This window comes from Aedes aegypti, chromosome 3 (assembly GCF_002204515.2).
Source record: "Aedes aegypti strain LVP_AGWG chromosome 3, AaegL5.0 Primary Assembly, whole genome shotgun sequence".
Taxonomy (NCBI): domain Eukaryota; kingdom Metazoa; phylum Arthropoda; class Insecta; order Diptera; family Culicidae; genus Aedes; species Aedes aegypti.
In genome coordinates this window covers 403314897-403328992 of record NC_035109.1, presented here as the reverse complement: position 1 = coordinate 403328992, position 14096 = coordinate 403314897, and the positions used below count along the sequence as shown (strand labels likewise).

Here is a 14096-nt window from a genome sequence, read left to right as displayed (position 1 = left end):
ACCGACATTTGAAAAGGGCCAATGCTATGTCTTGTTATTACTTATCAACCAATACACGAACAATTATATCTAACAATCTAACGCCTGATAGTGATTTTAGGAAATTGCCCAAAGCATTCGAATATGAATGAATAATTCTTGGACAGGATATGCAGATACGCCCTTTGAAAGTGTATGGAAAGAATATTTCATGGTGAATTCCGTTTCATCTATAATCAACGGTTAGGTGCATACATAATCCACAGACAAACAGACGTCACACTCTCATCATTGTCCATCGACCACCTTTTTAACGGTCGAATCAAAAATATAGTAGGTGGCCAATCGACCACCAGCAGCGCTCGCATCGTTTTTGTTCGCGTTTGACGTTTACACACTATCGCCATCTGTTGGCCTATCGGCCAAACACACTAATTTTAGCATTGGGCGTACATGTCCTCGTGACTATGATTTTGATCGAGATTTGTTCTAAGTGTTACGTCTGTTTGTCTGTGCATAATCATTACATCTCTGCGGTTGTTCTTATTTCATTCAATTTAGCAAGTTGCACAAAATTTACACGTTTACATATTGTCTAGATTGACATTATGAAAGAACCAAAGTATAATTGAAATATATACACATCAATAGAGCTGAACATCAAAGTTGATCGCAACATTTGAACATAACATATCTGTATCTACATAATTCTATATTCTATATTTTATTCAATTCTATTTAATTCTTTTCTATACTAATCTGTTCTTCTCTATTCTATTCTACTCTACTTAAATTTATTCTATTCTGATCCACCCTTCTTGTGCCAATGTTGTAATCATCAACTGCGCGCAAAAGAATTGAACGATACACTTTCGATGTTTGTTCGACTTTATAGCGCTGACAGGTCTGTGAAACAGCGCTATGCACAGACTCCGACGCCAGCTCATTATGTCAGCCTAGATATTTCGAAGATTTTGTCAGACTCTGCTCTTCCCAGCTCTCGACAAACTTGTTCAAATTACCTTTAAAACGAAGATCCAGCTCGAATGAAAAGCATTTAATACAAAATGCTTGAGGTCGTTAAAATACCTAAAAACTATCATATATAAGTTGAAACCCTTATTTGGACTTACTGTGAAATAAAAATTCAAATCTTCATTTTTATGGATCATATGAGAAGCACGCATTAGGAGTCAGAATCTGTGCATATCAATTTTTTACAGAGCTGGGAGCGCTAAAAAGCCGTACAAATATCGAAAGAGTACCGTTCAAATCGCAGTTGTTAATTTTTACAGTGTCCATTTGTAAAAATATGTATAAGAACAAGTAGGGTTGATCAGAGTAGAATAAATTTAAGTAGAGTATAATTGAATAGAAAAGAACAGACAAGAATAGAAGTATGTATGTATGAATATATAATATAGATTAAGATAAGTGATGTTCGAGTGTTTCGGTCAACTTTGATACAGTCATTGTTCAGCTATATTGAAATGTGTATATTTCAATTATACTTTGGTCCATTTTCAATATCAGTATAGACAACATGTGTATGTGTAAATTTGGAATCGTTCAAATATTACGTAACGAGGAGGTTCGGTAGTGTTACGGTTCATACATTTTCCATACAAAAGCTGTAACGTGGGGGAGGAAACCCCCTCTCAAATTGGAAAATTCGGCGTTACATTTGAATACAATTTGAATCATTCCTTCTGTGCAACTTGCTAAATTGAATGAAATAAGAACAACCGCAAATGTGTAATGATTATGTATGCACCTAGCTAACCGTTGATTACAGATGGAGCAGAATCCACCATATCCCATATTCCATATTCTTTCCATACATTTCAAAAGGGTGTATCTGCATATCCTGTCCAAGAATTGTTCATACAAATTTGAATGCTTTGGACAATTTCCTAAAATCACTATCAGGCGTTAATTTGGTAGATATCATTTTTAATATATTGGCTTATTAGTAATAACTAAACATAGCATTGGCCCTTTTCAAATGTCGTTCGAGAAAATTTAAGAAAAATGTATTTTTTAATATCTTAAACCATATAAAAAATTAAAGCTACAAAATTTTATTATAATCTCTTTGTTTAAATAAGTTAAAGTGGCATATTTCGTGTGATTTCTACCATATAAACTTCAAAAGGGCGTAACTCAAAATTCTGACTAAGGATTTTTTTAAAAATCGGCCCAGAGGTGCAGAACAACGTCAGGAATCAACTGCTGACTGCCGTTTGAATGGTATATTTTATTTGATAATAACGGAAATTGGAGCACCGTGTCGTTATTATCGTATCTCGAAATCGGACCCCCAATAAAGCGGGAACATCCCAGTTGAAGAAAAAGAAATAAACTGGCTCGTCTTTGATTATGCAACGGCATACCGAAAGTGGCGCCTTTTAAATCCCGTTCGTTCCTTCCTCCTGTCGATGGCCGTTTTTTTTTTTTGGACGTTATCTTTTTAAATACCGCTGCTGTTGTCTCCGATTGGCTTCATCAATCCGGCGGGGTCGTCCATTGATTACATAAGGGTTTATTGGAAGGGAGGGGGTGGGCGTTGGAGATTTGTTACAAAAATCTTATCATGGAGGAAGAGGGGTTAAAAAATGCTCGAAATTGTCTCACGTAATTGATGGATAACCCCTCTGTAGGCGTAGAGTTTCATTCGTTCCATATTTATGTGCACCGATTGCATTTGTATGTTTATCTTGGCTGTTATCACCCTCTCACTACACATTGGGCTAGATGGGATGGCTTTATATAGATATGACTCACCTGTCTTCTCCTGAACGTTGCTTTACCTGGCGCCAAAATTGATAATGATTTGACTGCAATGATATTAAAATATTTAGCTTACTTCTTGTTAGGGTGCAGAGCTACTTGGGCACTTCCATGGTTCACTTTGGTATGGTCTTTTTTGTTCGGCCGGATTGCCTGAAACTTTGCAATAAGAAGCACATCGTTACGACGCATATTGTAGCCACATACGAGCTCAGAAGCTTTCAAAAACCCCACTGCCACCAACGCTAAATCCAAAGTTCCAAGAACAGGATCCGGCTACCGGAATAGGCCTTTTCATATGACAGGTCCGTCTATGCATTTGTTTACATCGGTGGAGGACCGGTGCAAACACGAGGCTGTCATTTCCATAGAAGAACTGTCAAAGTGCTTCCCGATCAGCTGATTTGGAACGTCATGTGAATAGGCCTATTATCAATAGTTTCACGTATGCTGTTATGTCGATACTTAACAAACCGTACGATATACAGTCAATGCTCCATGCGTCGATGTTCCATGACTCGACATCGACTCTTGGATCCATAGTAATATTAAAATTTCATGGTTACTATGATGGTTCATTCAAACAGCTTTCTAAGCATTTCTGTTCTCTTACTCGATATTTCGGTGGGTCGATGGTCCGATATCGACTCATGGATGTTTGGTTGTATTGTAAAAACCTTATATACACTGAAATTAATTGCATCGTCAAACGAACGGCCACCAAATAGTAAAATGCACTGTGGACAAATATTTGCAACATTACTAAATATAAAATCAGTTAAAATTATCCACATGCCCTGGGCAAAGGCACAACCTTGTGATCAGCTTGATTGCTGTCAGGTCCTGGGACTTAAATGTATCTTTACTCTGAAGAGAAAGATGCACACTAGGGTAACCAATATATTTTGGACCCCCTGAGCCATTTTCCTGCAAATTTCCCAGTTTAAATCGGAAGATCAACTCAATGCGCATGCCATTTGGAAAGAGAGGACAACCGTTTGTACATCCAAAATGTGTTTATTTTATCTGAAATTAATTTAATTTAATCGGGTCATCCATGCAACCGTTACAACACGTTACACACAGAAATTGAAGCCGTCCGAAATTTTTCAAATGTAAACAAAAACTTTTTTCAAAATTCTGAACCAAAAGCGTAGAATTTCTTCGGTTGTCCATTGTCAATCGATTGATTAGACTACGGGCTAGCATATTATACATACAGTGTTATGGACTTTGTCGCCAAACGATAAAAAATGCCGGAGGTCCAAAATATATACTTTGAGGGTCCAAAATGTATTGGTGTGTCCAAAATAATGAAAAACAGTGCTTCACAATTCAATTATTTTCGACGTTTTTTGGGTTAGACATGACCGTATGGGCACTTTTATCTCGTAGAGGAAGTTTTTCTTTACATTTTGGCATGTTCTTTGACTTGGTTACACTGTGCAATTAATTAAATGGGACAAAAAACTAAGATCACTTCCTTGGGGGTCCAAATTACGACCGTTACCCTAGTGGTGCTATTGGTGATACGAGTCAGAAGTGTTTCAAACTTAAACACTTTTGATGAATTTAACCATAGAGCCGATACTATACTAGATCTTTTTATGAGAAGTGATTTAATTTTGTTTATGTTATTTCATTGCAGATAAATAAGCGGTCGTAAATAGGCTCTTTGTCTTTTTTCCTTTTCGTTTCGTTTTGAACTTTCTTTTTATCTTTTTAATTTTTATTTCCTAAATTAAAAGAAACTCAATGGACCTACACATGAAGAACATCCGACATTTGGAGGAACAACTAAGTTGGAACCAATTCCCCAGTGACCCACATACCTAATCGCCTGTGGATAAAAGACGTTCTACGGTATCATCTTCTACTATCAAGCAGCTGGCGTAAAAAAATAAAATTGTAATATCCCCTATTTACTAACTCATATTCTTTTTTATCAAACGCGATTCGTTACAATTAGCGGTAATAGTTTTGTTTCAAAGGTCTCCGATCATTTTTTCCTTTGCTATATAATAAATATAAAGTTCAATGTTAATTAATTTTCTATCTAAATTAAATTATATTCTGGAAAAAAAAGTTGGGTTATAAGCAGATTAACGCGAGTTATTAGATTACTATGAAAACATAACGGAATAGTTTTATTTAACAATGTATACCATTAGAAATCGGGTAAACTTATACGGTAAACGAACAGGCCATTGATACACATACATTGTAATTTAAAGACAAATAGTATCGAAAAAATTGGAAAATGGTAAGTGATAAAAGCAACCCTCCTATTGCTATGATGAAGATGATTTTGAGTGTTAATATGTCTTTTCTTATTACAGTAATATTTTTATTAGCGAAAGGCCACGAAGGTCGTGCGGTTAGTGTTACCCTGGGTCCTGCGAACTGAAGCCCCTTTTATTTTCAAGCAAATCTTGAAACATATTTCTTGTGACGAATTGTGTTTGTTGCATTAGTCCCTCAAACGTCATTCAAAGTTCTCTGCTCTCAAAATGTTGCTCTCCGATCTCTCTCTGGAGAGCTTGAATTTGTTCAAACACCCATGACTTTCTCAAAGTTTGTTTACATTGGACTTGATCGACTTCATGTGAAATATGGATATGGTCATATGAAAATCTTCAGGAAGTTGATCATTGTCTATCTATTCTATTTTTACCCATAATTAACTTGTTGATTACAATATGCCGCTCGGTTAAAGGTTGCCGAAGGAACAACGGCAAGGATCGTGTGAGTTCCTATCGTTTCCCTAAAGCCCTGTCTCAATTTTAGTGCTAAACGCTTAAGTTTAGGCCAAAAACACATGTTTACTCAATTTTCTAATGTTTTCCGTTAATTTAAGCCCAAAAACATTTCTTTTAGATTTTGTCACATCCTTTGGCTTAAACTCAAATTTTGGGTGTATTTTGTTTTCCGTGTTCCTTACGAAATGTCAGATAGGAACAACCCCAGTGGTCGAACTAAAACCCCTGTGGTGTTTTTGTCGACTAAGCGAACGTCAAACATGATCAAAAGTGTCAAGGTTCATTTATGGACCAAATTTTTAAATTAAAGTTTAAACATGATATAGCCATTATTTGAGCGGGAAAAATTGCTAAAGTAATTACAGTAACATGCTTTTTCGTGTTATTAAATAAAAACAAGATTTCATTACATATTTTAGGACCCAATTACTAGACAAAAGCGAAGACATTGAATCAAAGTTTATGCTCATCTTCTTTTGTTCGGAGTAATGATACCACTGAACATGAATCTTTGAAGCATTACGCTTCGATAAAAACACGCAAATCAGAATTCGACAACCGGTTGACAGTATGGTTGTATGATGTCGAACGTGATAACCATAAATTATAAAGACAAATCAATGAATCATAAAAGTAAGAAAAATCGATTTTCAAACTATACTGGTAAAATATGAAAAAATAAATAAAAACTCTTTTGGGTTTTAATTTTGATAGAATGCAATACTCCTTGACTCTCCATAGTCATTCATCCGAAACAAACATAACCTCAATCTCAAATGTTTGGCTCCGGCAATCAGGCTCCCGTTTGACAAGCGTATCGAGTCTGTCCGCAGCACCCAGGTGTTACCAAGCATTTGGCCGCATCGAATCAAAGAATGTGGGTTCGATTCCCGGATTAGTTCGGAAAACTTTTCGTCAAGAACGATTGTGGCACTGGGCGTTGCATGCAAGTCTGTTGTCTAATGTGGTGCTTCCTTCAAAGGACTTAAACGTCCACTGGAAGCATTAATGTGTTTGTGTGTTTTAAACAAATCTATATGAAGCAATGTGTTGTGGCTGATTTATAGTTGAGATGGTAATAATAAGAGTGATGTAGATAATGATGATGGTGATGGTAATAATAAAAATTACGGGGTTATAATGTTGGTGATATCAATGATATTTATCAAGTGATGTGATAGTGGGAATTGTTAGTTATGAAAGTATGAGTATCATTCAACCAGCTTAGTGGCCGAACCTGATTAAGGGGCGCGCTTTTGAGAGTTTAATGATGACAAACTGTTTTCTCCAAAAGGTATAAATAGCGGTATCTTTTTCTAAAGAGGCTCTCTGCAAAATGGTAAAGAATGATATTTGTATCAAAAACGACTACTTCCATGACTACTTCATTATTTCTCAATATTCATGGAGTAGAACGACATGCACTAAACAAAGGACACGGGTATACCACAAAAGATCAAAGAAAACTGGTCGCAGTGGTTCATCCCGAACAGAAACAGAAAAAAAAGATGAGTGAAGTGAAGTGAAGTGAAAGTGTGACAAAAACTTTTCCCACCTTCTACCGTAACCTTCTGAGACAGATCGCAACAGTGTCTTCTTGGAAGCCATCTTTCCGTGCACATCTGGTGAACTGCTTCAGAAGGATTACGTCCTCTTTCCTATCTAAAGTCTACTTTAGAGCTTCGGACCAGTGTTGCCACATTTCTATCTGTACCGAAGGTTCTAAAATCTTTTTTATCTGTACCAGAGATTCTAAAAATCTGTACTCGAAATCTGTACCACATCGAACATAAATTGTTGAGAGAACTCCTAAAAACCTAATAAACTTGGAAATTTAATATAGTTTTTATTGAAATAATTTCACTTGTAATATAATTATTATTCGATTCTTTGGAAATTGTATCTATCAATTATAATTTTGTGAAAATGAGTTCCAAATTTCACGAGTCTTTTGGATTTTGTGTCACAAAGTTGCCAATTCCAAAAATCTGTAACAATCTGTACTTTTTCGTGAAAATCTGTAATCTGTACCGTACAGAATCTGTACCAAAAACTATCAAAAAATCTGTACCTTTCCAGATAAATCTGTACTTGTGGCAACACTGCTTCGGACAGTATTCACTGTACGGAGCAACCAAGGGGGTGGTCACTCTACGCATTGTGCCTTGCGCAGCTATGGCACATTTCAGCGCATTGATTGGCACAGCTTTCCAAAATGGGTTGCTATAAAAATCATAGTGAACTGAAATTCCCATCTCAGCAACCATTGAGTTTTCTGAGTTGTTTACCATCTATCAAATCGAAAAAAGTCACATTGGATTCGGCTTCAGAAGGGCCTTCTTACAATATTTAATATATTGATTTTACATTTATTAATCTTCTTTTTATTTCAGAACGAAGCTTAAGAGCATAGAGCCCATCGAGCCGAACTGAAGGCGATGTAATTGGCTTTGGTGATGTCTTGAACGAAATAGATGTTGAATAAAAAGTAATATGAAAGCGTCAGTGTACATCAACTCATGGCAAATGATAAAGGCGGGAAAATGAGTGAAAAATGTAGGGAAGTCTGGGAAGTGTAGGGAAATCAGGAAAAAAATGCTAGCGTGTGCTAGAAAAAGGATGCAAGTCGCATGATCGATTTATCCTCATCGATCCTCTCTTCAGTGAATAAAGGTGACAAGATGTCTCTCTACAAGATCAATACCCTTTTCCCTTCCACCGCGCTCCCGTACATAATACGGCGTGGTCAACCGTATCGCAATTCCCGTGTTTTTTTTTTGGAATTAATGTGGGTCATTTTCTAAATCTTCCCATTGATATGTTATACATAAACATTCCTTGCCATTCCCCTGCAATAATGAAAAACGCATCATCGAATACCACCGCCACATTAGAAGCACTTCCTGACAAATGAGTAAGTGGCAAACAAGAAGAAAATTATTAAAATATAAATAAAATGTCAATGTGTGCTGAGAACGTTTTTTCCATAATTTCAGTTCATTGAATTTTATGGCATGTAGTATTATAGTACGTTTGGCGCACTTGGCACACGTTGGCGCTCTGAAGGCGCAGCTGTGCCGACTGAAGTGCGTAGAGTGACCACCCCCTTGGGAGCAACATACAAAAAAAAAAATATCCATATTTTATTATTTTCAAAATTTTGATTGTCAACCTTTTGTGGTAAATTTAACAACACAAAGTCTGAAAAAAGTTTATACAAATTCCAACAATTTATAGAGCTCAATCAAATATCTTCATTGTCTACAATATCATGTTATTCTCAATTTGACGGTATTTATAATGTTTAAATTTTCAACATCGATGTTAATTTTCCAACCATTGTAACACTGTAATATACAACTGGCTTCCATTTTATTCTTGATCTGGTTGTGCAAATGTTGAAACGCTGGCGAAGGTTTGAAGGTTTCTGTTTTAAATAATGTTTTAAGTTTAACCGTTATTATTTATAAACTCGTGATTAGTGAAACTATTCAAAAATATATGTTAAAAGTTATATCTGATGTTTTGTGAAAATTTCATTCGAATTTTTTGTAATAAAAATAACTTGAGGGTTAACGACTAATGAGCTTTATTGAATCCTTATTGGTTGAGAGTCAGAGAACGAATAATAAGAAAAAGTAGTTGTAAGGGTTGTGTCAGTTTTTCGTCGATTACTATGATTACCAACACCCCCTCTTAATCGGCCAATCCTAAACGGGACCTCAGAATCTTGAAGCGTCCAGCATCCAAACCTTTAGTGAAGATATCTGCTAATTGATCGGTGGTCCCAATAGGTTCAACCTTCAGTGTACCGTTGTTTATATGATCTCTAATAAAATGGTGCTTAATGTCTATATGCTTGACACGTTTGCACTCGGTATTCTTGGACATTGCTATACAACCTTGATTGTCTTCAAAAATAACAAACGAATCTTTTTCATCGATCTCCTTTAAATCTTCCAAAATTCCCTTCAGCCACAGGCCTTCAGATGTAGCAGCACTTAAAGCTATATACTCAGCTTCACTCGATGATGTTGCAACGGTCTGCTGCTTTTTGCTGCTCCAGGACACTACAGAACCGTATACTTCAAATACATAACCGCTTACAGATTTTCGATCTGTTTTATCCGACGCCCAATCAGCATCAGCGTAACCTGTTAATGGAACTTCATTGTTTCTTGGCTTGAATTTGAGTACTAGAGCTTTTGTTCCCTTCAAATAACGAACAATTCTTTTTAGCATCTGCCAATGTACGTCTTGTGGTTTCTGCTGGAATCTGCCCAGGTAACCAACTGCATAACAAATGTCAGGTCTTACGCAAAGCATCAAGTACATTAAACTTCCCAACAGTTCGCGATATGGATGACCAGGACAATCTCTTGATTCAGTTACCAGAGTAGTATCCTTCTCAATTGGATTCTTGACGGGATTGCAATCCTTCAGTCCAAATTTCTCCAGCACTCGATTGATTCCTGCTACTTGCGATAACTCCATAGTACGGTCTTCTCTCTTGTAAGATATCTTGATTCCGAGAAAATGTTTGATTTCACCACAGTCCGACATTTCAAATTTCTGCGATAAAATTTTCTTGATTTCATCAATTTGCAAAAGATCGTTTCCTACCAACAACAAATCGTCAACATATATAATTACGTAAATTCTTCGATTGCTTGTGCTTCTAGTGTAGAGGCAATAGTCATGTCTTGATCGAGTGAACCCATTTTTGATTAGTATTTCATTCAGTTTTTCATTCCAGCATCTTGGGCTTTGTTTTAATCCATATAATGACTTCTCCAACTTGCAGACTACATTTGAATTGGCTAACACACCGTCAGGAACTGCTAGATATACGTCTTCTTTCAGGTCACCATATAGAAACGCTGTTTTTACATCAAGCTGGTGGATGTGCATTTTCCTATAAACCGCAACTGCCAACACCGTACGGATGGTAGCCAATTTCGCGACTGGTGCATAAGTTTCTCCATAATCAATGCCAGCCTGCTGTAGAAATCCTTTTGCAACTAAGCGGGCTTTATAACGAACGGGGTTTCCATTTGCATCCTCTTTTACACGAAAGATCCACTTCGACTTCAACGGAGTAACGTTATTGGGACATTTCACAAATTTCCAAACGTTGTTCTTACGGAGTGACATCAATTCTTCTTGAATCGCTTTCATCCATTGTTCCTCATCGGGGCGGCCAGATACATCTCGAAACGTCTCAGGTGGATCAGGCAACAAGTTATTATCTGAAGAATATTGCACGGCAGTAAAGATTCTCCCAACAAGATAGTCTTTCCACTTACCCGGAGGTCTGCGCTCCCGTTCGCTACGCCTCACGGATTCTTTATCATGATTGGAACCGTGTTCTAAATGCGAAGGGAGCGCTGGTGTGATGCTGCTTTCAATTTCTAAAGGTATTGCGGCGCTCATATTAAATCCACGTTCAGCGGCGGCGGTAACGCGCAGAGGAGATACCCGCGATACAGACGCAATGTCAAAATTTGTTTTGTTTTGAATGTTTGTTTATTTCGATCGAATTCGGTTTCGAAGCTTTTGGTCTCAATCAAAGTGATTCTTTTTGCAATTCATTTAAATCAATAATTGTAATTAAAATATACCCGTGGTAAAGAGTTTTTAAGAGTTAATCGTATATCAATTAACGAAAATTTCACTGTTTCTTGTCAGGTACGATCAATCAAATAGTGAATTCTCGAGCGCGAAATGGCTGCAATTAGAGAAAATGTTCTTGGTCATCACGCCTCCGTCAACACGGTTTATCACTGCCTTTATGGATATTATTACCTAGGCATTAGGAAGTGCACCTTATCTAAAATTTATGCTAAACATCATACAACAATTTCCCAATGGATTCGACAGTACGAGGACAATAAATATTTCGGGCGAAAGGAACGTGCAAAAGTATACCTGCAGTTCGGCCCACAGGAAAGATCGTGGATAGTGGAATTATACAAAAACTGTCCTATTTTGTACCTGCACGAAACCAAAGAGCAGTTTGAGAGAACGTTTCACAAACCCATTAGCACCGCATCAGTCAATCGAATCCTTCATTCCGAAGGGTACAGCTGGAAGGTTTTAGAACGAAGAGCCATTCAACTGCGGCAAAAAGATATATACCGATTCCATTCCGATATGAGTATGATTACTTGGGATTTCCATAACCTAGTGTTTTTGGATGAAGTTTCCTTCGATAATCGTGGGATGCTTCGGAATAAAGGCTATGCACCATTGGGGAAACGCCTCATATACCGTGGGGAATTCATAAGGCGTCCTAGATGTTCTATGTTAAGTTTCTTGGGATGTAATGGAGTGATTGAAACGTTCTCGACCGAAGGGACCTTTACACGAAAAACTTTTTTTGATTGTGTCCGATCTTTTGTACTAAGTGGAGCAGTTAAACGGCACCCTGGACAGTACAGTACTTGGGTGATGGATGGTGCTCGCATTCATTGCCATAAGGCAATCATAGAGTATTTAAGATCACTAGGCATCAATGTCATATTTTTACCTGCTTACGCACCTTTCTACAACCCTATTGAGTTCGTTTTTGGTTACATCAAAAGGCATCTTAAGAAAACATATATTGAGAATAGCTCCAAAGATTTAACAATAACCATTTGTGAGGCTTTGCAGCATTTCAAAAATTTTGATTGTTCAAACATTTTTAAAAAGTGTGGTTACCTTCCAGGAGGCACTTTTGATCCCAGCATTGGTTTGGGCCAAGACATGAAAACATTTGGTTTCCAAACTTAAATGTTAAGGGGGCTTCCATAAAGTATTTCACGTATGGACAAAAAGGAAGGGGATTTAAAATAATCATTTTCTTCTTAATTTACCTAATGGATGCTCTCTAAGTGATTCTTTCTTTGTTGTACAATAAAAATATACCTTTTGAAGTATGTCTTTTATTTATTTAATTCGGAATACAACAGAAACTCATCAAATCAGTTGAAATTAAAAAGGATACATAAATCAATCATGTTCACAGGTGGTCAACATCAATGCAGTCTGTTACGGACTGAGCTAGCTCCACTGAGAATCTATTCTCTCTGACCGATACTGAGCTGTTCATAGCTGTGAGCATGTTTTCAAATTCAGTCTGCTTTTCTTGTAGCATAGTGATTCGTTGGCCCATCACAGATGCAATGTTTAACAATTGCCGATGATCGTCGTTCAGATCCTGAAGCACTTTAACATAAGCTTTGTTTACAGTAGAAGCTACCTGGAAATCTAATTTTGCTTTTTCCAAGAGAACATCACTGTGCACAGGAACCGTACTGAACAATCCAACAACATGTTGAGGTGGAGTCTGTTGTGTCAATTCATCCCGCATATTCATTGGTTTGCTGCAAATCCAATTCGCCCAGCAGCCCCAACTCACATCATCTGCGCTCAAATATCTTCCGTGCCGCTTTTTTAGGTCTTCCTTAACTTGATTGAGTGATGATATTGATTCTGCACCTGCTCGGTCCGTTGTTTGTGAACGTAGCAATTGGCTTTCAACCTGGTTCCATTTGTGAAGAGTTGATACTGCATCAGAATATTTGTAGAGCATCACAGTCACATCCTTCGTTTGCCAATTCTGGAGTGTATGGCCATCAACCTTGGAGGGAGGAGTGCTTCTCTTGCTAACTTTATCGAGGAATAACATGAACTTGTCACGATCTTCATACGTTGGAGGATTATCCCATTTAAGTTCCCCTGTGTTCTCAGATGCATCCGGAAAAACAACACCACGATCAATGAATTTGGAACAATATTGCCATATTTTTTCCAGAACCGCTTCCGCAGAGTTTCCAGAAACCAATACGTCACCACATCGTTCAAATGATTTTTGATTTTTGAACTTTTTTTCAAAAACCGTAGCTTCGAAACGATATTCGTCGTTTTTGGACGTACTTGGTAATTCGTCAAACTCAGTAGAGAGGCTTTGATTTCCGAATTTGTTTTTCTTTTGCTAAAATAACACAGAATATAATCAGGACCAGTTCAACTACATATTTACAAATTTACTCACTCGTTTCGGTGGTTTAGATGGTCCGGCCTCCGTAAGTGGATCTACGCTGGAACCAGATAGTTCCAGCGTATCGAACACTCGTTCCTCATCAAGATATTCCACGTCGTAATCAAATGAATAGTTGAGTTCTTCTTCGCCTGGTTTCGAACTGCCTGCATCGCTCGGCACACCGAATCCACCGGCCGTAATCGGAATTGAAACGTTCAATTCACCAGCAGGAGCAGTAGAGTTCTCTTCTGTGTATCCGTTAATGGAATCGGCCATATCTTATCCTTTTTTCCCGGAAGATTTTTAACTATGCTCACGAACTGCTTTGTACTTTTCACTCTGCCGCACAGAAGTAGAAATCGAATCAAAACAAAAACAAAGTCGAGTGGGCAGGGATGGAGTCGCTTTATAAAAATACAGTTGCACCAAGAGTAACCCAGTGTCTTTGAATGCGAGTTTGATGACACTTTCGTAACTAGTGACTTTTACCAACCGTGCGTTTATATTTTGACAGCTTGCTCAGAAATGCTGAGATAACCGCC

The 14096-nt window shown here is 37.4% G+C and overlaps 1 protein-coding gene across 1 annotated transcript; it reads right to left on the bottom strand.

Annotated features, from left to right (window-relative positions):
• Positions 1 to 12485: 12485 nt before the first annotated feature.
• On the bottom strand, positions 12486 to 13850 carry LOC110679829. The gene is made up of 2 exons (XM_021855591.1): positions 13567 to 13850; positions 12486 to 13506 (listed from the first exon to the last, which is right to left on the bottom strand). Exons 1-2 carry the CDS (start codon positions 13828 to 13830, stop codon positions 12532 to 12534), a joined length of 1239 nt encoding a protein of 412 aa, XP_021711283.1. The 5' UTR covers positions 13831 to 13850; the 3' UTR covers positions 12486 to 12531.
• Positions 13851 to 14096: the final 246 nt, after the last annotated feature.

Excerpts from the sequence above, each read along its gene's own strand:
- LOC110679829 (XM_021855591.1), bottom strand. The coding sequence starts at position 13,830 with ATGGCCGATTCCATTAACGGATACACAGAAGAGAACTCTACTGCTCCT. Across the intron at positions 13,507-13,566 it reads CATCTAAACCACCGAAACGA|CAAAAGAAAAACAAATTCGG; the intron begins GTGAGTAAATTT and ends GTGTTATTTTAG.